Source organism: Galleria mellonella, unplaced genomic scaffold (genome assembly GCF_026898425.1).
Source record: "Galleria mellonella isolate WM207_F2 unplaced genomic scaffold, CSIRO_AGI_GalMel_v1 utg266, whole genome shotgun sequence".
Taxonomy (NCBI): Eukaryota; Metazoa; Arthropoda; class Insecta; order Lepidoptera; family Pyralidae; genus Galleria; species Galleria mellonella.
In genome coordinates, this window is record NW_026442061.1 from 1,367,446 (window position 1) to 1,394,227 (window position 26,782).

General features: G+C 35.4%; 1 protein-coding gene across 4 annotated transcripts in view; it reads left to right on the forward strand.

Annotated features, from left to right (window-relative positions):
• LOC113515985 (atypical protein kinase C) overlaps positions 1–26,782 on the forward strand; it is a 297,975-nt gene that overhangs the window by 107,286 nt on the left and 163,907 nt on the right. Inside the window, exons 1-2 of one of the 4 annotated variants that reach the window (XM_052895213.1) lie at positions 9,067–9,215; positions 23,131–23,776. The exons of the other annotated variants lie outside the window; for them this stretch is intronic. Of the exons in view, the coding sequence (XP_052751173.1) occupies positions 23,203–23,776 (574 nt within the window). The 5' untranslated portion in view covers positions 9,067–9,215; positions 23,131–23,202. Of the gene's footprint in view, positions 1–9,066; positions 9,216–23,130; positions 23,777–26,782 lie in introns of those variants that run through there. 4 annotated transcript variants of the gene reach the window in all.

Here is a 26,782-nt window from a genome sequence, read left to right on the forward strand (position 1 = left end):
GTTGCCATGCTTGGCAGGCGGGCTGGCAACCGCGGTTAGGCTTTTAGAGATGTTTTTAAGGGGGGCTGCTACCTATCTCTCTACCATTAAGTTCCTTTAAACGTTTCTTACAACACCCACAGAAAAGAACGAAAAGGGGTGGCTTATTTTATGATGTAATCACTCGGGAAATACATACGTATATAAGAGATGAAATATGGTATATATATAAAATTTCATAGTCATTGGTTGAGCTACTAAAGCGCTAAAAGGTAGCAAACAAATAAACTTACTTTCATTACTACATACTTCCACACATAAGTAAGGATTTGTTACATACAATTTGTTAAAAATGAATATTAATAGATTGTGTTCTGAAACTCACTATTAGTATATTGTAGCGTGACTGGTATAAAAAATATATATGAATTCATGCGTCACGCTCTCGGTGAAGCTGTAAATGCCATCTGCGGTCAACAGCATTGGAATAGTACAAATAGCCAAGTTCAAATATTAAAGCATGGACGCCAAAACAGAAGGACAAAAAATACAATTTCAAGTACCTAAAATGTGATGTTTACTATATATATGTTTATATTTACAGCATGAATTCAATGATATGAGTCTCTGCCTACCCTGGAATGTACTTTGCATAATTAAAATAAAGCTACTTCAATCGTCGAAATGTTTTATAGACATCCTACATCATTCATCTATAAACGTGGAAAAGATCGCTCTTAGCGATAAGGCCGTCCTTTGTTTTCTCAGTGTAATATATTCTTGAAATTGTTTGTATTTATAATAAGTCATCTTATGGAGGAAACAATAAAGAGTATGTATCTATCTTTACTAATATTCTTAATTCATTCTTTATTGCACCACAAGCATAAAAATGTACATAATTAGATAATTCAAGTGAAATACAGTTAAATAAAGTACAATTTTTAATTTTTATATTGAAAGAAAAAGTCTGCATTACCATCAGTCCCCAGACTAGGCCAGACCTGTATCTTGGGGTCTAAGAGTATGGTTACCTAATGTTTAGTACACTTTATTTAAACAAAAAAAAATTGTAAATATAAAAGTGAGTGTGTTACAGTTTAACCAATCTCTATGAAATTTGCTATACACATACTATCTGAGATGGATGGATGACAGTCTTTTTAACCTGATTAGTGAATATGTCTTGGCAACAGACGAAGTCACAGGTAATAGCTATATATAACTGGATAACTAAACGTGTAAATAAACTTGCTGATATGACTTTTTATTTATTTCTTAAACTTTAACCCAGTGTAAACGGTAGTCTTAACGTTTATGCGGAAGTCTTTATCAGATTGATTGTCGGAAAGGACAAACATAGTAAATTCATTGAAATCTCGTTATCCAATTATATATTTTTATTAAAAATTAACATATTTAAAATTCATTTCCTTTACCCATCATATATATTTGAATTCAGAAAATAGAATCGCATGGTTACATGGACACTGAGGTAAACCCAATCGGTTGCAAAAAGAATTGTGAAAATCGAAATTCTGACAAATAGAGCACCTCTCTCTTTCACATGTCACTTAGAAAGACACAAACAATGCAGGGGGTTAAAGAAAATAGAAGGCTAATGCTGTTAAACATTTATGTTGCCATGTATTCAACCTTGATTCTGAAGCGCACGGCGGTTGTTCCCACGGGACTCGTGTAACGTTGTGAAGCTTGCATAGAACTCGTATGGACATACAGCCCTCTATTATCCCTTTCGCGGAGCAAGTTAAATGAACTGAGACTGACCACTGCCGCACAGGCCGAGAGTGAAATCCAAAAGCCTCATGTGATATCAACTAGAAATTAGTGTATAGTGACGAGACATTTATGTATATTTCTTGTATTTGACTATAATTATTTTTTATTATAAGGTAATGTAATATGTAAAATGAAGTCACGCGCAAAGGAAATTAGATACAAATATATATTTTAGTATTGTACATGTTTTTTTAATCGATGATAATGGAATAGTAACCCCGTCTGAGATAACAGTATATCCTGGCGTGGCACTAGTGAGTGATGATACAAGAGAATAAAAAGGCAGGTCAGTTCGCCCATCATAATGAGTAGGTATACCTGGAATACAGCACGATGATTTCCAAAGGGGGCCACGTGGAGGCCTACATTACTACCCCCCCCCGTATTGTACGAACGCTAGCCCGTTGTAGCTGTAACTAGTAATTTTATCTATGCAAATTAGGATAAAAATAATTCTAAGTATAAATTTAGGAAGTATCCTAACTACTAAGAAAGGGATTGTTAGCAATGAAGTTTGACAGCCCCATTGCTAGCAATATGCCTTATTAGGTCGATCTCCACGTTGTTCCCCCTGGAAACCATCGTGAACAATTCTTGTTGAATTCGTCACGATGGGCTAACTGACCTGCTTCATCCTCACCTATCATCCTTCATTGGTGCACCCCGGTGTATACCGCTAGCGTGGGTGGGGTTACCATTCCATTATCACCCATAAAAAACTACTAAGACATAACTAGTAAGTTATACCAGTAACTTTCACTGACTTAAATAAAAAAAACTCCTTCATGCCAAATACTGTATTCCAAATTACATAACGAATAGTTGCAATAAAATTTACTGTCACATTTATAATGTTAGTAAAGATAATCTTTATTATTATCATTATTTAAGATTTCGGAAAAAGCAGTTTTGTAATTATTTACATATGTCAGCTTTGCTCGCGTTATAAATTTGGGGTTGCCCGACTAGTTTCGAACTCGTTAGGAGCCCTTATTCATGAGCGTGATTCATGAATAAAGCCGACATCAATAATTACAATACAGTATGACTCATGATAGTTATTATTCAACACAGACAATTTTGTCAAAATCTTTGTTTTAGTTCTATAGCCGTTTAAGCGTGGTTAAGGAACAAACATCCAAACATCTCTATAAAGTTTGACATTTACAGAGTTGCCAGATATGATTTTTGACTTTTACCTAAATGTCAAATTTTTTTTCCAAATCGATACGATTTCATTTACTTTTACAAACACAAATTTATATCAATTCAACTACGTTGTGCCACGTAACCAAAAACCGAAAAAAAAACCCTTAACCTCTCTCATCCTTCGTTTTATTATCTCTATTAATATATTTTATTGTATTTATATACTGCTGTACAGATTACTAGTACCACAACTGTAAAAATATAATCCAAATTCCTTTAACCCCATTTCACTTTTCTCCAAGAATTTCATTTTTTCAAATTTTTGCAAGCAAAAATTTTTTTACGCGAAGTTTTAAAAAAATTACCAGATCTCTTAAAATACTCTTCAAGTAGGTGGTGAATAAGTGTCTTCTGCGTTAGGGCGCTTCATCCCAGAACTTGTCATCACTCACCAGGCGAGGTAAGATCAAGCGCAAACCCATCTTCTATGTAATGAAAAAGAAAAAAAAGTTAGTAAAAGTAAAACCTTACAATATAATCGTAACTCTAAAATCGAATTGACAATTATGTCACGTGACGTGCACACAGAAAAAAAAGTAATTAAATAGTTGTTTGCCATTATAATACTGTACGGTCATCGGGTTTATTTATGTACACATATTTACAGACAATTCCGACGTGATCTCGATCGAAAGTGACTTACGATATAATCGTAATTCTAAAATCGAATTGACGATTATGTCACGTGACGTACACACCGAAAAAAGTAATTAAATAGTTGCTCGCCATTATAATACTGCACGGTCATCGGGTTTATTTATGTATACATATATACAGACAATTCTGACGTGATCTCGTTCGAAAGTGACTTGCAAAATTTGACCCATACACAACAAGTGAAGTTAAATTAAGGCTTGTAAAAACATGACTACGTTTAATAAAATGACGTAGTGCCTTGATGTAATCTAATGATGCTGGGATTTGTATCTTGTAAGGTCAACTTGCATGTTGCACGTGGTTGCAGCATAAACCAGTGCATCATTCCATTTTAATCCATTAAAAAATGCCCCATATGGTACTTGGTTCATTAAAATATGTCAGGTCGACTAAAGAAACTCAAAGTCCTCATCATCTTCCTGCCCTTATCCCAGTTATATAAATTTTGGGGTCGCCATAATATGTTTTTATTCATATTACCGAAGGTTTTGGCTTTTAGTGTCACGACCGGCTGCCTACCTCACGTCAAGCCTCCTTGGGAATACATTTAAATAAATAAACTAAAGAAACTTGAAATAAATAACGATGTATAAACGTGTTCCAAAGACCATTATTTTATTTTATTATATAGTATTTTACTAGAATTATTAGAGCGCTCATCGGAGTCTATGTAATAATTTGCCTGAAGATACTTCGTTTACAAGTGAAACACGTGTCGCAAAATATGCGCCAACAAAGTGGTAGTCGGAAATGGATGGCTAATATAAAAGGTGGTGGAACTTCTGGTAGTAATAGTGGTGGTCAATCTTCGAGTATTGTCAGTCACATACATACTAATGGTAACGGAATTAAACAAAATAATTCTAATCAAATAACCAGTTTTCATAATTCTTATATTAAACTCTGTTATACAATACATATGTTCTAGGGTTTGAATTTCCGACAACATTTTGTAATTTACTGCTATCTCTCCTTTTTTGTTTTACCTTATCGTTTATATTATAAAAAATATTTTTAGATGGATGCAGAACATGGAAATAATTTATTTACAATTTATCGATATTTTTCAATACTAAATTCAATTTAATCCACTCCACTGCAAAATTTCGAAATTATAGAAAGTTCAAATTGTTATAAAAGAAAATAAATAAATATAATATAAAAGTGAGCGGAATTTATAAAAATAATTTCTAAATGATCGTATCTTAAAGTGATTGGTGCTCGTAGAAGCTACAGCGTAGCACGTAGCGCGGCTACAATATTCGTAGCACGTCTACAGAGTCTTATAGAACGATCGCGATCGAATGGAAGACATTTCATTTCATTTAATATTGTTGTTCTTATAAATCCTCTTGAAGGCAAATATTGTTATATTATTTATAAAATTTCTAAGAAATAATATAATCACGATTCCAACTGCAAATGAGGTAGTCAGTCCTTTTTAATGTGAACATAGCATTCTGCTTTATCATATTAAGCGGATTGTATCTAATTTCAATTGTAATTTGGGTGACGAGTATCTTTACTATTTTCTTAGTTTAATTTGTTAACAGTGTTCACCCCCCTCGCCCCTAGGCGGGGGAAAGGGATTGTTAGTAATGGAGTTTGACAGCCCCATTGCTAGCAATATGCCCTATTAGGTCGACCTCCACGTGGTTCCCCCTGGAAACCATCGTGAACAATTCTTGTTGAATTTGTCACGATGGGCTAACTGACCTACTTCATCCTCACCTATCAACCTTTACTGGCGCCCCGCCGGTGTATACCGATAGCGCGGGTGGGGTTACCATTCCATTATCGTCCATTAAAAAAAAACCCTCGCCCTAATAGGGGTTTGCTAGTAATTACCACGCTTGTCAGGCGGTTCGGCAACCACAGTTAGAGTTTCAGTGATGTATTAAGAGATACGCTGCTGCCCCATACCTCGACCATTAAGTGTTCTTAGTCGCCTCTTACGACATCCACGGGAAACGAAGAGATGTCCCATTATATGCCGGGACCACACGGCAATGTCTGTATATATTTATAATCGTTTGTGTTATTTATTTACTTGTACTGTCTTCTCTTTTAATTAAATTTAAGCGTACCTTCGCACAATATATTCCAATATCAAATGTTTTGTTTCATGAATGACCTTCAATACATTGATAAATTGCCATCTTTGAAAATCTCAACACAGCTATTATTTCGCTTCGCTCATCAATTCCCATGAGGGCGAAGTCAAATATTGCCAAGGGGCCCATCCTTTAATATCTCCATTCATTAATCACGCTTACATACGATATAATGGGCGAATTATTCAGTTCACCACTGAAAGAGACTGTACAATGTCGTCTTTATAAGTACTTCTATCACACTCGTGTCTCTCGCGTCAAGCAGTTATTTGCAGCATTACGTTTTGGTTTCAAAATTAAAATATCGACTTAAGTTGCGACCGATTAAGTTATTTTGATTTAAAACTAAACTAATAAACCGATTTTGATAAAAAATTCAATCGGACCAATCTGTAGTTATATTTATTTATTTAACACTTCATTGCACCAATATTAAAGAACTTGGAAGGATTTTCAATAAGCATAGTGTACCACAAAAGGCAGTTTTATTGCTCGTCTCTTCCAGAAAGCTTTTGGGTAAAAAGAATTAAAAAATGACTAGATAGGTGGCGCATTGAAAAAATAATAAATATAAATATTCTTTCAGACAGAAAATATTTTTAAAAATCGGTTTAGAATTAACTGAGTTATGAGGTGACAAACATAAAAAAATAAATACATGCGAATTGAAAACCTCTTTTTTTAAGTCGGTTAGAAATGGTATAATGGGCGAAACAGTGTACTCTATTATGTCCATGGTACTGCTCATGTCTATAGGCGACGGTTACCACTTTCCATCAGGTGGGCCATTAGCTTGTTTGCCATTCTAAGTTATATAAAAAAAAAATAGCATAATCTACCAGGCGAAGATTTTGTACAAAACTCGTCCGCATAAGTACCGCTGGCCCACTCGTGTTTCGGTTGTGAAGCTGCTGTTCATGGATGTGTCAGTACAGGGTACGGAGGCATGACACCATAGTCCCTAGGATTGACAACCCATGAGGAGTTGGATCACGGGCATCACAGTGTATTTAATAATGTCTATAATATTGTTTATTAGGCGATGGTTGCCACTGACTTGTTTTAAAAGTAATTTCCTTTCAATCAGTATAAAACACGGCGAATAAATAAAATTGAGAGGCATTTATAAGTTACTTTTATTTTAATTAAATGATGGCATAACGCCTTTAATTAAAACTTTAATATTAAGCTAAGCTTTATTAAAAGTTTTTCCTCATAATTGTTCGTAAGATGTTATTTCGGACAGAGATGGCTTCAAAGGTCCTTTTATTTTTCTCTGTCGCATCCTTTACCGCAGTATTCTTCTCATTTATCTCGCATGAGCTAGCAGTCACTAGAATGAAATAGAATGGAATTATGTTTTTTATTTTGTATTTTTTAAGATTTTTAAATATTAAATAGATTCTTTTATGCTTGTACCGCCAAATTTGGAATACAATCCAAGCTGAAAATTTTAAGTAAAGCTTCAAAATTAGAATAGAATCGAATTTAATTTTACAAGTTATACAATTCTGTAAATACTGAATGTCAAATTACATTATATTAGACACGATTAGATTTCCTTGTAATGTCATTAAAAATTTGTATGATTCATGCGTACCCACTGTACGCTGCAGTACCCACTGTATCATATCCACTTCATTACATTCTAATGACACTTTCCCTCTTGTTTGGTCGCTTTGATCACCGGTTCAGAAAATGGCACTCACTATAAGGCACTGTTAATGTTTCAAAGTCTAAAAATTGAAGTATAAATGAGTCAAGTTCAGTAATTACATTCTATTTATTCCGATTATGTTTAAGTTCAACAGAGTCAAGTCGAGAATCCTTATGGTATGACGTCGTTATTTGGACCAAATGCGTTAAAATTATTTCACTAACTTGTTGGCTGTGCTGCTTCGAAATATCTATTTTCCTACGAGTACTTTTACTCGTAGAACCCATTGTCAAACGCTTAACCCTCCATCTGCGTCACGCGCTGACACGGGTCCGAAACACCCCCGCGCAGCTTGGTGTTAATTTTAAACTCCATAATCCGGTCTTTGGGACCAGATGATATTAATTTTTGTTGTTGTTTGTTACGCTTCAAAGTTTTAACTAGACGACATTGGGTGATCATCTGGGGCCCAGTAAAAGTTTGACAAATTTTCGAGATGGTTTTCTGTTAGATTGTTGTTCTAATTCTACTCATCGTAGTCATTTTTGTTAATTGGAAAGTTTCGATGTAACTCGTGTACACTCTACAAAGATTTCGCCACTTCGGAACTGCAGAACAAATTTGAACAAATTTATGTTGAAGGTGCTGTGTTCTTTTTCTGATGTAGCAAACGATCGTTCAACAGGCAATTGACATTTACTTTGTTGTTTTTGTATTCGAGTAAAGCAAAAATATACTGCAGCAACCATGATGTAAATTTATATTTTCTCTATTTGAAAATTTATATGCAAGTAGATAATCGTAACTTTTTTACTCTTTCTATCGTATTTCTTTTATTATAATACTTGTCCAACCTTTTCTAGGTTGTCCATACACTAGATACTACTACTAGTACGTGTAGTAGATACAAGGATCCAGTATCCTTAATATGAAATATTATTGCAAATTGTTCTCTTAAGTATTTAAATCGGTAAGAGTAGATACAACAACGTTCCAATAATATTAACAAATAACAAAATTTTGTCGCATAATTGCAAAGCAATCAATTGCACACGGTACGCGGCGATCGCAGTGCAAACTTACCGCAACCAATTTCCAGTCGAACGGCCGGGCACCAAATCGAATAGGAAACGTCATAATCATATGATAGGTGCGGCGCATTGCGCCCACCTGTCGCCGCGCTTGCGTCCCGCGGTGACGTCACACCGCGAATCCGGCCGACCCTCGCCGGAGCGGCACGAGCGCGCCAGCCCGCACCCGACCGCACACGATTGATCCGAGCGAGCCTCCGCGAAACGCTAATTCAATGAGCCAATCTTTTCATGCTAACCAAATGTTTCACACTATTACATACGACAGTGTAAAACCTGCGACATGTAAATGTAACCTAATGTAAATTTGGTATCCTATACAATATTTGGCCTTGGTGTAAATGCACCATTATAATAAGAGCTAAAGTAAATGGCGGTTCAGGAATGGCATGCGATCTCGAGCGTGTCTCACCACGGCTCCTTATCTAGTTCTTAATCCAAGATAAATATTACATCAATCGGGGGAGGAGACGGTGGTGCACGCAGGCGCGGCCGCCGGCGGCCCAGTCCCGCTCCGGCCGCGCTGCCCGCCGCACTACGCTCTCGCGGGCGCTCGACCCGGCGGCGACTCGCCCGCTGCCTTCTCAACGACCCCCGTGTATACAAAGTGATATTATACCCCACAATAACAAGCCGGACGTTGCCAACAAGTAACCGCCGAGTGTCGTCCGGCCGCCGGCGTACTCGTCCACGTGCCCAACCCGTTGCGTAAGTCGGGATCTGCGAAAGCGCAAATTCGCCGAAAATGAACCTCCTCTCCTTTGACACGCAAGAAAAACAATCGTACTTCGTTATCGATCACGTCGTGTTTATCATTGCCATGGCGTGCCGATGCGACCTAACGCCATGTGTGTATTTGCATCGCGGCCAAAGTAAATAGTGTATCGAATCGCAAGTGTAAGCAAGGTTAGAAGTGGCTTTCTTTTTTAATGGGGTAATCCGGGCCGCGCCCGCGGTCTTTTAACCCTGTAGTACGCAAGTGCTGGTTGACCTTAAAACCGCGGGTCGCAACTAAACTTGTACAGCAGTGGCTTGTTTGTTTATGAAGCTGCAGTGTGCTCTGACATATATCTACCTACTTTTTATGTATCTATTTATTTGTAACGAAATTGCGACTCGTACTTATCTGAAATCTTTCTGAATGGTCTAAATCATTTATAATTACCGAAACTAATGGAAAGAACGGTACCGATTGTTATGTATTTGTATTATTATTATTGGTTTTCTAAGGAAAAACCTTAATACAAGGCATGCCAAAGCCCAGCTTGCTAGTTGGTGGCAGTTATTCTAAATAATTGCCCTGTTATTTATAATTCTCTAAAGATTAATTATAAAAATAAGATAACAACAATATACTTATAGATGATTATAAATTAATTATTTCTATAAAAAATGGATATTCGAAGCGTAATGGTTGCGGTAATAGTATCACGTTTTGTCCAAATATTTTCTCCAAATTCGATTATCAATGAACCCATTCATTATCTTGCTCAACCAATGATTTTGTGATAATTATATTTTATAAATGTGTTTTGTTTAATCGTGGTATTTACAGCCTTACCCTAGTTCAATTATACGTTTTACCAACTTATACTTGCCGATGCAACCTATTTAAATACCGTCCCTATTTCATACCTCACAGCTTGACTCTCAGGCATCTAAGACTGATGTAAACTGCTTAGATTGGCAAGTGACAGAATCGTGAAGCTCTATGTAGATTGTCGTTGAGAAGGGTCCGTAAGGCTCAACTCAATACAGTTGCTACACAGTCTTAGACCAAGACTCTGTGCTGCCGCTGCTGACGATTGGACTGGTTTGTTCCTCAGTCAAAGAGGAAATGTCAATCCAAAGAGAAAATGCAGTTAGTGTTTTTGATATCACGACACTCGAACAGGACCATTTTAAAAAACTTTAAATGAAAAAAACTTGAAAGTATGTAAATTGTAATGTTATGTTTATAATAATATTACAAATGCAGAAGTTTGTAATGATGGTCATATGTTTGTTACTTTCTAAAAAGTACTAAACAGATTTTAATTTGAAATTTAGTACACCAGTAGGTTAGGATTATTATAATTAGGATATCCTAGTTTCGCAAGCGAAGCCGCGAGATACAGCTAGTTTATTAATAAAATATTATCGATGTTTCTGAATTCCGACGCAAAAAGAGAGATGTGTTTGATTAACCGACACAATCAAAAAGACCCAGGCTCTAGTCGTTTTAGAGTAGTCAGTCTATAATTTGCCCAGATTATTTTACCAGACTTTGTACAAAAGTCGATTGCTTGGGTACCTCTGTCCCATTCGTGTTTCAACCGTGAAGCAGTTGTGTTTACATGGCTGTGTTTCGATTTAAAGGGTGGGATATGGCGTGAATTTACTGGGTACAGAGGAATAACACCTGAGTCCTCAGGAATGGCAACGCATGGGGGTATTATGGGCGAAACAGTATACTCTGTTATGTCCATGGTACTGCTTATGTTTATAGGCGACGGTTTCCACTTTCCATTAGGTGGGCCGTCAGCTTGTTTGCCAGTCTAAGTTGTATAAAAAAAAACAGAGATTGTCAATCATGAACTACAATATTACAACTGATTAAAATGAGACGTACTTTGCTAGATAATGTATATTTACAAACCATGGGCAAACAAACAGATATTTTAGCAAAGCGATGTCCAACCATTCGCACTTTACTTTCTTTGTATTTATATTCTGAGCAGGCGCTTAACTTTTTTTTTAATCGCCTCTAATGACTTCTTCCCCTAATTAATGACGCTTGACAGTTAAGAATGAGAATTTTCCGGTAAATTTCGAATAAGCTCTCACCGCTCGGTCGTTGGATGTATTTTTACAAGTATTTTACTTTTATCGTTTTGAGCACGTCATGGTGTAAGGATGATTTGGGGCTTTGGAAATTATGTGGTCACATCCACCCCATCAGGTGTGCTATTGTCAAACTTGTATTGTGTTTATTACAATGTGCGGTTCGCGAAGCGTTTATTACTGATTCAAATTTTTGTAGAACATAGATGTATTTTTTTACTGAAAGAAGGGGATTATCGCTTCTTCCATCGTTTCGTTTCATTCGTGATTTTGTCGCAAAACAACTGTACCTGCATAGTTGTGTTTCGGTTTAAAGGATGCGATGTGACAGTTGAATTATTGGGTAAAGAAATAGGTATAAATAACTTTGTAGTTGTTTAGGGTCACCATATTACTGCTGAACATTCTCCCATAGACTGCCATAAGGATCAGTTTCGAACCCATTGCGGGGTTTTGCTAATACTTGCCACGCTTGGCATTCGGGTTGATAGCTGCACTTAGGCTTTTGATGTTTTAAGAGGAAGTTGCTGCCCATCTCTCGACCATTTTGTTTCCTTAGTCGACTCACGGGAAAGAAAGGGGTAGGCCATTCTACGCCGGGACCACATGACTATTGTTCTAATTTCTTTTAACTTATAAAACGGTTTTTTTTATGTCTGTTATATAAGTTCCCTTGTAACGATAATTATACTCGTATTAAGGGAAATAATTTCTAATCTTCAAAATTAGTAGCCCTATATTAAAGAATCAGTATGGACTAAAAACTGGAAAGGTTTACTCTTGGTCTCGTCAAGATTAAAGTTAAGGCCCCATAAAGAAACCTACTTACTATACGACTTATTAATAAGTTTTTCACTATCACTTGTTCTTATCTTATTTACTAATATATTAAAATTGTAATTAGTCGATGTCTGTACATTAGAGATATTATGAAAACTTAGAGAGGTCCTTATAAGAGAACTTGAGACCAAAACAATTTTGGTTTTAGAATTTTTGTCTGTCTATATGTTTATACCGGCATCACGCTAAAACTACTGTATCAAACTGAATGCGGTTTTCACGATTGTATTCTTGAAGCTTTAACTTAAAATCTGGTGAAGATTTTATCTTGATAGGCCATCTGCAAGTAGTAATATATACGCAAAATTTATGCGTACAAAGTTCCGCGCAAAGGATAGTTAGTCACAAACACTATATAGATCATCTATTTCATACATCCAGGTTCGTTAATTTATGCATTATTTTTCTCCGGTTACGGGTTCTTCCTATATGACATCCAACACGTCATGCGCTTGCTTGACGTAAGTCTATCTAGTATTCTTATTTAGACGAATCTTCCTTTCTCATATTAATAGATTTAGATCAAACGAAACGATTACTAATCGTCCTTACTTCCTCATATCCCTCCAATTATTGTTCAGTATAAATATGGTAAGAGGTGGTAGAAAGATTTGGTTTGGCTTTCATTACTCAACTGCATTCACCAAAAATTTTGTACGTTTTTCTAACGTTATTTCTTAAGCCTCTATGGGTCTATGCTGTAAACCTTGTCGTCTTTGTGGTTTTAAACTATACCATAAGCATTTATTGATCTTGAAGATAAAAGTAGGTCCTTTGCTACACTGATTTCAAATAGAACTGCTTGGTGAAGTATGATGAAGTTGGCTTTCCACTACAATATAGAAATTGTCTCTGACTACAATTCCAGTCGTGAATATATGTTTTTGTTTTATTTAATAATACTTAATTGTTTGTAATTCAATGGTAACTAATTTATTTAATGAGCTACCATGAAAATGACCGTCAATGTTGCTAACTAGGCCGGTTTATAAGGAAGTTAAGCGCTTACCCAATATGAGTTATAGTCACGGAACTTTCAGCGCTGAAATTATTTTAGATTATACATCTTTTTATAAATTATAGGTAGTAACAAGGGGCTCTCCTCCCTTGGTTATTTGTCGCACAATTTTATATAAAATCTTGGCATTCTCTTTCGTAGTACTTGCTTTTATATTCATGCATAATGGGTTTTATTTACATAGGCAGAAAGTCGCATAATAGCTTTGTACGTCTGCCTGCTCGTATTATTTCGATATTGAATTATTTGGAGCTTTTTCAAATATCTTATACACCATAAAATAAAGAAGAGGTATCGTATCATAAGGGTAGATAGAGATGGTGTAATATTATCTGTAGCTGAGAGAACTAAATATCTCTATTCTTAGATACTTATCTTGCTTCATCCACTTTCACAATTTATTTCATGCATGTAAGCAGGATCTGTCAAGTTTTACAACATTTACAAAGAAAATAATTAAAAAAAAATTAAATACGTCCTATTTTACTCATTTAAAACTACGAATATAACGTTATTTATTTAACATCTTAACGTCACTTTTCAAGAGAAACTAATCACTCTCTAATCAGCTTACTGTACTTCTATTTCGGAAACGACTCTAGCCACCAAATGAAACCGATAAATAGTAACCCTCTTCAAACGACTTGTATAGGCACGAGTAACCGAGACAAAGGCCAAGATTATTCCGACCATAAAAGGCTCAGATAGGCTCAGATAGTTCAAAATACTTCGGATGATGTATGCCGACTTGCGGCATCAATGTAGATAGATTAACCCGTAACAGAATTAATTCGCCGCGGACAAAATGACCCTAAACCGTGAAAGGTCTGTTCAGATATTCGCCGCTAATTCGCCAAGATTTGTGGGTCACGCGATAAAATCTCTGGGCAGACAATAAATCGATATTCGTTGAGTGGGAACATATTGTTGTCTATAATAGTGTTATTAGCGTTCATAATTTTAGCTTACCGAAGTATGGCAACTGTCAATTTTCCTTTTTTTAAAAAACTAAATTTTTTTATTGTTTCACCCTGATTATCAATATTTAAAACGATTCGTGCTAGCGAACTAAAACGTTCCATATAAGTTTACCATTAAAAGCTGTCCACCTAGTTTATATTTTGCTTCGGGATTTTCCAAATACATTTTTGCTATTAAAATTAAAGTTTTTAATGATAGTTTAATAAGTATACTATTGCATGGTTAACGTATTAGTTCGCTAGCTCTTTTAAAATAATCACTCGGAAACAATGAAAATAATTAAATTGTTTTTTAACATTGGCCTATATTCAGCAGTGGACAGTTAAATGCGACGTTGCGACTTTTCGGCAAGATATAGTTATGAATGTTCTCAAGTGCGTGCAGCGCCAAAATCTCTGGCTGTAAAATGCGACGCGGGAATTCGCTTTACGTGCGGCACACATACAAAATACCCTTGTGTGTTTGTGTTGTGTAGTGAATTATCGGCTGCGTAACATTACTGCAGGCTGTTGTGATTATCGCTTTGTTTGAAAATCTTTTGTTTTATAAACACATAGATATTAAAATATTGGAATTTTTTTCATATACAGTTTTTGTTATCATAAGTAGTTATTTACCAGAGGGAGACTTTGTACAAAAGTCGATTGCTTGGGTACCTCTGTCCCATTCGTGTTTCAACCGTGAAGCAGTTGTGTTTGCATAGCTTTGTTTCGGTTTGAAGGGTGGGATATGGCGTGAATTTACAGGGTACAGAGGAATAACATCTGAGTCTTCAGGAATGGCAACGCATGGGGGGTGTCATGGGCGAAACAGTATACTCTGTTATGTCCATGGTACTGCTCATGTCTATAGGCGACGGTTACCACTTTCCATCAGGTGGGCCGTCAGCTTGTTTGCCATTCTAAGTTGTATAAAAAAAAAGTAGAATGTGACTGTGGATCTTCGATTCTTGATTGTATATACATATTATATTAACGATTACTGATGTCAGTTTGATTTTATTTGACTGTTTTTATTAATTATGTCAAAAAATCGCATGAACATTCAGTTTTTTTTATTCGACTATTTGACTGCAATGATTCAATGACTGAGCAGACATGATATCACGTGTCGTTATAAGTCTCTAAGCTTGCACTATATGTGCGTCAACTGCCAAACCCTAATTTTACCCTACGTCATCTAGTGTAGCCTTTTTGCGATGACGCAGTTAGTGTTTTGATTTGATACATAGAAGGATAAGAAACTCTTATAAAAGAGCGATATGTTATTATATGTTTATGTCCTTAATGTTTTGAAGTGGCCACGCATGAGGGGTGTGATGTGCAAACGAGGAATAGTATGTGATGTACATGTCACGTCACTAGCGTTATGTCTACAGACACCACTTATCACCATTAGGCCGTCAACTTGTTTTCTATTACAGTGATATAATATTTATCGTCAAAGAAAGCGGTGCGACTTGATGTTAAGCATTAGTATTTTGAGTTATAAAGCGATTTTTATTAGAAGGTAATCATTATCACTAATTCTGCATAGAATTTACTTACGTGTTATTCTAGTAATTCAACATATATATATATATATATATATATATATATATATATATATATATATATATATATATATATATATATATATATATATAAGTTGCCACGCTTGGCAAACGGGTTGGCAACCATAGTTAAGCTTTGGTAATATTTAAAGAGGATCGCTGCTTCCCATCCTTCGAGTATTAGTTGCCTTTTACAACACCCACAGGATAGGGGGAGGGGGGGCATTCTATGCCGGGACCACACGACATTATATTATACTAATTAGTAATTTTTAATAACAATAACAGTTTATTTCTATGACATCTAGAGTATCTAAATGATACAAATATCTTTAAACATAGGTGGAGCCCTTAATTTAGTCACAATTGAAAGTATTACTTTTTTATGCGGCATGAAACCTTAACAATAATCTAGATGTCAGATACCGCCTTCAATTCATTAAATATTCGCCGCTTCTATTTTCAACACTGTTCTTCAGTGAACTTTATTAGGTGAAAACACTTGTGTCGTCCCACAGATTCAAGAACCTATGGAACGGTCGCCTGAAATTGATTTTCTACCAACCAACTAATATATATTTTGAATTTCAGAACAGAAATAAAATAAATTATATTTAAAAAAAAATACTGTTAATTATTTATTATTGCGTATTATTTCATATGGTTTTATTTTTAAACTAAATTTACTGAAAAAATACAAGATAACATTGTTTTATATTTAAATTCAAAAACAGTTATTTTTGAATGAGTTTTAACTTAATGATTCAGGATTTAATCTTGGACTCTTCTTATTAAGTCACGTGTTTTCTTTAGAAAACATTTGATATTTTTATGCGAAACTCTATTCTGTCTTTATAAAATTTAGTTTTTGATTTTTTCATTTCTTACTTTCTAAGTAAATATTTATTTTTAATTGTAAATAACTGAACAACTACAATTTATATACTGCAATTAATTTATATTGCTCTTTAGTTAAATGCTTAATGGAATTTTAAAGCGTAATTATGTAGAATTAGGACGTCTCTAGCAATTTCTATCTTTCCATCATCATATCGGCCATTATCTGTCCACTGCTAAACATAGGTCTCATATGTACCATATAATGTGTTATAAAAACACATAGACTGCCATAAGGAACAATTCTGAACCATCTGTAGTCTCCTGACTTCCTGCAATACATTTGAAGTCGTCACTTAATCTAGCAGGGTCGGGGTACGGGGTCGCCACTCAAGAACTTTTCTTCCCTTTCGGTTGTCGGTTTTTCGAGCTATGTGACCAGTCCATTGCCACTTCAGCTTGCTTATCCTTCGGGCTATGTTGGTTTTGTTTATTTTGCGGGTATCCTCAATTCTTCATATTTTAAAATATAATATTTTGTACATCGTTTCGAACTAAAACAGCTGCGTCACGAAAATTCACTTATCGTGTCATAAATTCGTTCATTTTTCATACGAGTTTAACAACCTTTGTTGTATGGTCGACTACATAAAATGTACATGAAATGTAAATTATTTACATACCTATCTACTATAAAATTTAGTTATTGTTACTGTTATATATATAAATATATAATTATGTATATAAAATTACTACACTGTAACTATATTTTAAACTTTTTATTATACGATTACGTCGTTGATATTTTTTTTATAATACTTATTACTGATTATTTTTCTGGTGTCCCCATATTTATGAAATTATGTCATTTAAACCATCGTGGTTAGTTCCCAGTGGTATTCGTCACAATAAACCAACTGACCTGATTTCATTTTGTCCTATCATCACTCACTGCCACCCTGCCAGCGCAGGCGTTACTATTCCATGTTCATCCCATTGAAACGTGACGTGCAATATTTTGTGTACTCAACTCTTTAAATTTGTACATACATGTGTATACTATATATGTATGTACTCATACGTACTCATATTCTGAAGTGTAAGTTCCTTAATGGGTACAATGAAGCGGTGCGTATTTATCAGTCGGTGTGTGTCTCTCTATCCTATTGTACGTCTTCCTTGAATAATATTAAACATCAGTGTTATCTCCAGTTGCTAAGTATGTAACTTGAATACATCAAGCGTTCACGCTTGTACGCAAGACGTGGCGTTGATTAATTTGTTCTAAAATTTAAATGCCACGTACGAGTATGTATGATGTATGTTTATATATGAAAATCAAATTTATTCATATACTATTAACGAACGAGAAAGTCTTGAAAAGGGTGAATGGCAAAAGAGCATTAATAAAAACAATAGAGAGTAGAAGTAAAATGCTGGGTCACCGTATAGATTTTAAAGAGTATACTAGAAGGAAAAATAGAGGGCAAAAGAGGACAGGGAAGACTAAGAAATAACTGCATGGGACAGATTAAGGAAACACTAGGTGTTATGTCGAATACGAAGGTCAAAGATATGACCTGCAATAGAACTGGCTGGAAGGGAATACATGAATTATTTGCCCTAACATAAGGAAACTTAAAAAAAAAGACTATTAAGGCAGTGTTCTCTCAGTGAACGTCAACATTTTCTCTCTAGAAATATGTGGAAAAATGACATCAAATTTTTACCCATACTAGCTTTTTGACGTTTTTCTACCCGTCTTTCTATGAGAAAAATATTTTCTTCAGTTGCACTGACAGAACGCTCTCTTAAAATGCTAATAATTTTGACTGCTACTTGTGTCTAGGATTCAACTAATGATTCACGTCATGTTTTCCTTTGTGGTAATTTATTGGCACATAAGTGTATGAGTATATTATGTGTATGTGTGTAAAAGAATAGTATATTATTACTTTGGAATATTTAATTATTCATTCTCTTATAACTTACTCATAAAAGTAATACGGAATAAAAAGGCTTCACCTGTACTTTAGATTTTTTAATGTGAAACATAATTAAAACTGTACTAATGTCCAGATTATACAATACATATAGAACCTTAATGTTTACGCTATTAAGGTATTTATTCTCCGTAATCCACGTCGCAGTGGCAGGGAGTAACTCATAAAGAGTTCCAAGAAAATTATTACTGTATTTTAAAACTATTCTGCTTAAGAAAAAGTATTTTTCTTTTCTCATTTTTTTTTTTTATTTTTTCTTTCTATGCGTGCGTTTTATTGAAGAGCGATTGAATAGCCTGTAAGGAGCTTCCCATCAACAATTCTTTAGATTTTCAAAGCGTCTACGTAACGAAATATTATGTTGCTTTGAAACGCGTTATTACCTATTCATTTTTACGGTTAGCAATTTTGTGTGAGAGTTTTTAATTTTCTCTATTTTAAAATTGGTATAAGATTCAGAATTAGTTTTTTTTTTATCCAATGTTTTTTTAAGATAAATGGAAATAGTTCTATCAATAATTTGGAAACGCATGTAAACTCTTTTCATAAAAACAAATCATCTTTGTTTAGTCTTGTCAAATATATATTTGTATGTTTGTACGTACCAAACAAAAATGTATAATTGACAACTTTTTATGTCTATTTATATATACTGTACGGAAGTTTTTGACACTTTATGGCAATTCATTATCATCTCAGCCATTATCTATCCACTGCTGGATTTAGACCTCTCCATAGACTGCCGTAAGGAACGGTCTTGAGCCATCAAGACCGGTCCTTACCTTTCCATTTATCTTGATCAATAAACATACTCTTATTCCGATCATGCGGACAATATCAGCGGTAAACGCTAGTTTACCATATATGTAATATAGTATTATATTATCTGTGGTTACGTGTACTATAGATTCATACTTTGTAACAAGAGATTAAATATTTAAACACTCATTATGTATATAACAAAGTTTTAGCGACCGTTTTTTAACATTCGATTAAATAATAAAAAAAAAAAAAATATGAAAATTAGAATGGTTTATAATTCAACGGTAAACGAGACCCGTAAACGAGAACTGTGGACATCTCAAAGTATACTGTGACGCCCACAACACCCCTCATACGTGATAATTTTGTACTGCGACCATATGGCGTATGACAATATGAAATATGATCCACTTTGTAACAATCCCAAGTTAACTCACGGCACAGCCGGGTGCACTGTTGAGTCGCTGGAAGATTGATTGCTTTTATGACTTTTACCTCGTCTATACGGTAACTTGACGTCGTAAATATTGTTAATGCCGCAAAGATACTCCAACAGTTATATATGGGTTGCACCTGTCTATAGTAAGAGATTGCCTGTTTGTGTTGCGATAGGGCTCGCGCTCGTGTCACAACCGCTCAAAACTAAGGATCCCGAACATTTCCTAAACTAGTCGAGCCTTCTCGACTAAATTACACGTAAGTTAAACCGATAGTTATTATATTAAAATAAAAGGAAAGTTATTTTTTGGTTGTAATAGATAATTTTAAAAAATAATTGAAAGAAATCATAAATTTATTAACGATTAACACGGGCTATGTTTTATTTAAACAACACCACACAAAGTTAACCAGAGCTGCTCGCGAGTTAACCATATTTTACTTAGAACACCATAGACTTGTTTTAGGTTTTCCTGTTTAGGCAAAGATCTATTTTCAGTTATTTATTTTTAAAAATTTGAAGGCAGGAAGGAGAATAATTAATTTTCGTCTATTTTCTTAAATAACTCCAAAATTATTTATATTAAAATTGTAAAAAAAAAAATCTCACAAACCCATTAATTTGATATGAATAAATAAAAGCACGTCTTCGCGTCTATGCGTCTTTAGTCTGCGTCTATCCTGTATTCTATTTTGAGCAACCGCCATACATAACAGGCTCGATGGTTTGATCCCCTAAATACTTAAACACGATTACTAAATTATATATGAACTTGAGCCACTAAAATAGGCAATCGCTTGTTACTTGGCAGAGCTATAATTATAAATAGAAGGTGTGTAAGATCTGATAATAGTCGTAAATATACCGGGGGGTACAAGTAGCGAGTTTGCCCTGACCATAGATCATATTAATAGAATCAAGTAATTTATTTCATACTAGCTATAACTCGTAGATTTAAAAAATAATTGTACTATATCTATACACAGGATATAGATAGTTTTTCTTTTTTATAGAAAATTCTTTACATGTTTATCAAGTTCTCTTTAAATTGACTATAGTTCACTGCTTGCCACAGCTCTGACGGTTTCATCATATTAGCTGTTAATTGTCCGCTGTTGAACAAGCCTTCCACGGCAAGGAAGTTCTACCAGTAGTTGCCGCGATTGGCAAGTGGAATGGCAACCGCAGTTAGGCTTTTAATGCTGTGTTTTAAGAAGGAAACTGCTGCTCACCCCTCTGTCATAACAAGTACACTCGGTAGTCTGTTCACAGTATAGGAAGGGATGGCCTATTCTATACCGGGGTCACACAGCGAATCTCTGTCGGCTTACTAGCTGTTTTTTTCACGCGTTTCTAGAAGAAACCTAGAGAAAATATATATGTATTAAATTGTATGGATTGAATATGTACGACGTTTTTAAATATGAATGAGTAACAAACAAACATCTTTACAAACTTTCACTAATAATTTTCATTTATATTAGTAGGATAAAGCAGGTGGGATACCCTAGCTAAATTTAATAGGTAATTCGCACTTAGGGCGTAGTACGAGTATTAAGCTGTGGTGAAGTTTCATTAATCGTATAAAATGGCCTTTTAACCAACCACGTGTAACATTTAAATTTAGGTTAAACACGAGTACGTTGTAGAGGGAAAATATTTTTCGATTAAACGGAATTATTTTTTTCATTAAACAATCATAATGTAATGTTGGCCATATTGAATCGGTTTATCACTTCACTAACGAGCCTAACCGCGGTTGCCAACCCGTCTGTCAAGCGTGGCAAGTACTGACAAAATTAAGGGGTTTTGGGGAGTCTGTGTTCTGCAGTGGACAATTAACAGCTGGTACAATAACAACAACTATAAATATAGCTGTATCACGCGACTTCGACCCCGTGAATCGTGAAATGTTTTAAATTATAATATAACCTATTTATTTATACAACCATTCACACAAACTTTTGCATTTACAGTAAGACAGGTACATTTTATACATTACTTTAGATCAGTATATTTATCTACGTTCGTGTCACTAAAATAGTGTTTTAATTTTAAGCGTTTATTTTTTATAGCTACGTGCCTCTGTTAATAGCAGCTTCAAATATTATAGCTGCTTATTACTTTTGTGACTGACTGTAGGTATATTTGTATCGGCCGTTAACTGCCCACTGCTGGACATAGCCTCTTCCTCTCCTTGCCCTCTGGCTGTCTGTAGATTCCGTTATTATGCTCCTATATAAAAAAATTAAATTAATAATTAAAAAATAATTACCTTCATAAAACCAATGCTATATATACATACATATATTTGTTTAGGAGTAGTAGACTATAGGAGTTGAAAGTGAAGTTTTAACGGGCCTCATTTCTCAAATAGCAATTGCTAACAAACTCGCTCCATCAATTCCGGAGCTAGCAACGCATGGCGCGCACCCTTCTTTACCGTTATATATCAGCGGCGTTTCCATCTCATTTAGTGGGTACTGAAACAACCTCGAGTTGATTCAACCCGAATTAGTAGAAAGCATCGTCATCGCACCCGATCCTATCGGCGCAATGAGATATGAAATGAAACTCACTGGTCACGATATAAACAGCTACAGAATTACTCCCATCCACGAACGGATTGCTCCGCAATAGATATAATATAGATAGATGGAGTTAGATAATGCAAAATTTATTATGCCACTACAATACTTATTAGGATTTTACAAAAAAAAATATATTGATAGGAAAAAATACATCGTCGGATCAAAACACTGAAAGTGCTAGATATAATATTACTTAGGGCCAACAATTGACACGTTAAATGTGACCATTGCGACATCCATTTCGATCTAGGTCTCTGGTCGCAACACTAAAACGAGCGATGTATGTCAGGAACCCTCAAAACACGTTATCAAAACATTTAAGCACATATCACGTGAGCGTGCGGTCACGAAGCTTTGTCTCCGCCTGCCCGCGGCGTCGACGTCAAAGGAGATTAGGTTCGTTTACACAATTGTCGCCTCCCTACACCCCGGGGCCCGGCCAGCTCGGTGTCATGCAACCTCGCCAGCCACACGCTCGGATTACCCGCCCCGACACACTAAACCCAACTGCCCCGATGTGTGTCAACTCGCAAGCACTGAACCGATGACCACTTTACTTACTGAAGTGGTAGTTTATCTAAATCGCCTCGGTAGGCTACCGTCAACTTATTTCTGCTCTAAAGCAAAAATAAAAAATATGTGCGTTGTTGTTTTGCATTGAACGATAAGATTTGAACAGTCTTACAGTTTAATCTTCATAAAGTGTAAATGACACCATGGCTGGCTGGTAACAGATGGACTTTCCATCAGGCAATACTTTAAAAAATACTTCCGCAGGATCGACGTCTTCCTATTCGTTTATGGCTAATAGCCAGTGAACTTTGGTAGTGATATAAAGACTGATTGGAAATGGCGTGGGGGTACTGGTCGGCTTCATCGGTGCTGCCGGACCGCGGCCGGAGCCCGCGGCGGGCGGGCACCTCGGCGGTGCACGCACACTCGAACCCTCCGACCGCGAGGGAAGTAATGGAGACACACGACGAGAGCATCATACACACGGCGTCGACGTCGCGCGACAGCCGCGACCACTCGGCGTCCCCGCACTCGTCGTCCAACGGGGGTCACTCGCACCACCACGAGGTGCGGCACGCGGTGCCCGCGAGCGCGTTGTTCGGCGAGAGCTACGGGGAACTGTCCAGGCGGCCTTCACTCGATCTAGGGTCAGTGCGCAGTGCGTTAGCCTCGTGCTCGGGAGGCGGAACATTAAGTGCGGGCTCGACGTTGACACGCGGCGGCACGTTAGCGGACTACCTGCCGCCGACGCCGTGTCCCCACCATCATCGCGTGTACGTGGACCATCATAAACACTACGAACAGCCCATACAGCCGGTGCACGTGGGAGTGGCCCACCATTCGCACTCGCACGCGTCGAGCAGACACCATACGGATGATGAGGATGACCTCGAACCGGCGTATGCTACAGGTATGATTTTGGCTTTTAGTGTTTTCTCTGATAATTTCAATGGATTTTTTAATTATGATACTAGCAATAATTATATATTTCATATAATACACACGATACAATAATTGTCCATGTTTATTTTTGTAATACCAGTTATTATTTGTTGCGTTTGCAATTTATAAAGTAACGGTATTCGAAAGTAGGCAATTGTTTATAAAAAAAAGGGGATTTTTTTACTCTTATATTACTTTTATAATCTTATCTTTGCAATAAAAAATACATAATACGGTAATACTATGCAGAGTAAATGCAAAAAAAAAAACAGATAAATTTCTTTTCCTTCAGAAGCCAATACTGTTACGCCTTACACTGTGATATCGAACGGGGATATCTTTGTACTCTTAATAATTTTTTAACAGATTGTTATTATTATCAAAAAAATATCGGTATGAAAACGTGGCATATGTTTTTATCCCTACTAGACACAAAATACCTCTTTCTATACTTTTATATTATATTTTTTCTAAATTGCTACGTTGATATATAAAACAAAATGTAAAGAGATGAAAACTCAACGTATTTCAATTCCTACCCTAATGATTGTTCTCAACGGATGCCTCTTTCTTTCATTAGCTTATATAATACTATCTGTAGTCTGCGGATTCTCCTGTACACGTATAGCGATGTTGAATGTTGCCCGACTAATAATTCTAGAGATTAACGCGTTCAAACAAATAAACTCTTTCACTGTATTATATAAATAAGTTAAGAAAATAAATGCAGCGAGACGTGATGCAATTACACGCGCACCGCTCTTACCATGCGGCCGCGGGACGCCAGAAAGAAAAAACAATCCCATTTCAGCACAAGTTCGTTTCACAATCTCATCACGATACAGTGTCGTCGTATCTCCATCAAAGTTAGTCATTAATGCTCGCCTCCCGGAGTATTGTATTACATTAATTACAAAAGTTGGCCGTTTTATTTCGTTAATGTATTTGTAGCTCCGCCGACCTACTTCAGGCGGGGTTTTCACTAAATTTCAGTTAACGTACGCTCGAAATGTGCCCGAGATTCTCGAAAACAATTCGACATTCGCTCAGATTCTGCACTTCTTATTTATAAACGTCATAAGTCTATTTTGTATTAAAGGAAATATTGCATCCCTTTCTTTCAAACGTAGTTCTTAATTTGAGGGAAACTGACGAAATATACGGATTGTTTAACCTACATGTGTATGAATAATTGAACTTAATTAAAATAATACCCATAATAAACCACATAGTTCTACCTATACGATGTGCTAGTATTAGTGATAGTATTTATTTATTTATACTTATGCACACATGAAAATATGTATAAAAGGCGGACTTAATCTCTGATGGCATTCTCTACCAGTCAACCGTTACGCTCAACAGGTATATAGCTCTAGCAAAATCAATTTGTAAATTAAATAAATATTTTTAAATAACAACGTTAATACATTTTAAGATAAATGAACATGCAAACATATAGAATAATATACTTACAAGAATGATACATACATAAATCAATTACTCATATATGTATATATGAATACAGCATGTATGTGTGCGACAGATTTATCATTCGCCTTGTGTGGGTCATACGTTCATTTGTATTCGTTTTTCAAAATAGGGCAATCATACTTGCCGCCAATTTTCCACGTGTTAATGAGATACCTGACGGAAAAATCACGATTTTTTTATCATTCCTTCAATGTGTTAAATTATTGTAATCAAAGTCATTCAATTTATTAGATTTCGTTTATAGCGAAAAATTCCATTTTCTTTCTCCTCTTCGAATTAATTTCTAAACGAATATTGTCAAGGAAAAAGATAAAATTGGTTATTATATAATGGGTACTAGTGATCAGGATCGATATTAGATGGAAACTTACGTAATTTGGTTTACTACTAGTTTTTACACGCGACTTTATCCGCGTCACCACGACATATTAATAGACCGGGATAACAGTAACATATATCTTTCTCTATTAAAAATACTATTTGTACACCAAAATTGGTTGAGCCATTACTCTAATATGTAACAATAAATAAATTTACTTTCCAAATTTCATGATGACTGTTGTACTGTTTAGATATTAAGTGGTGAGAAACAAATATACACTTTCATATTTTGATATTATTAGAAAAACGTTTATACACTTCCACAGAAAAGGTGATATAATAAATATCTGACTGGTTTCACAATTTAGGGCATTTTTAGAAGTTAATTTTACACTAATTGGATGGAAATTTATAGAACAAGTAGGTACCTACATGACTTAAAGTAAAAAAAAATTACCAAAATATAAAATAGTTCCAAAATGTTGTCCAGTGGATTTACAGTGTGACCAGGATATCTTATGTATTGATCCGGTACGATTTTTACAAACACTGAAATAAATTCTGAAAAGAAAAATATAAATTATTAGTTTTATTATGTTGGTACAATCTCATTGTATTCAATTTCAAAAGAATAGATGCCAGATAAGTAGTGGAGCCGCTATGTGGAGCGTTTGATCTCTCATGTCCCATATCCGAGATTATTTCGCCTACGTCACTGCCACCATCTTTGACATGGCTTTTATGGCCTCGCCTAGGCTTAATCACTTTAATCAAGATGTGTTTCAGTGAATGAAAAAGTGCTTTTTAGCCGATCTCCAAAGGGAAATGTATAAGAGCAGACCCGTGTCACATCTGACAAAAAAGTTTGTATGAAATCTGTGCAACCAATTCGTTGATTTGAAAATTTTACACTATAAAATAGCTAGAATTTTTATGATACCTATTGATGTTGATAGTTAAGACAAAGGCACTTTATAAATAGTTACATAAGTCTATTCATATAGCATTAATTTATTTTGAAATTCGAAGTTGAGTAGTTGAAAAAATTTAACCGATTTTGATAAAATTTCTATGCGAATAATCTAAAATTATATCCTTTCATTTAAAAAAGAAACTTCGAATCGGTCCCGTCTTCTAGTAATTGGAGTATGTACATAAA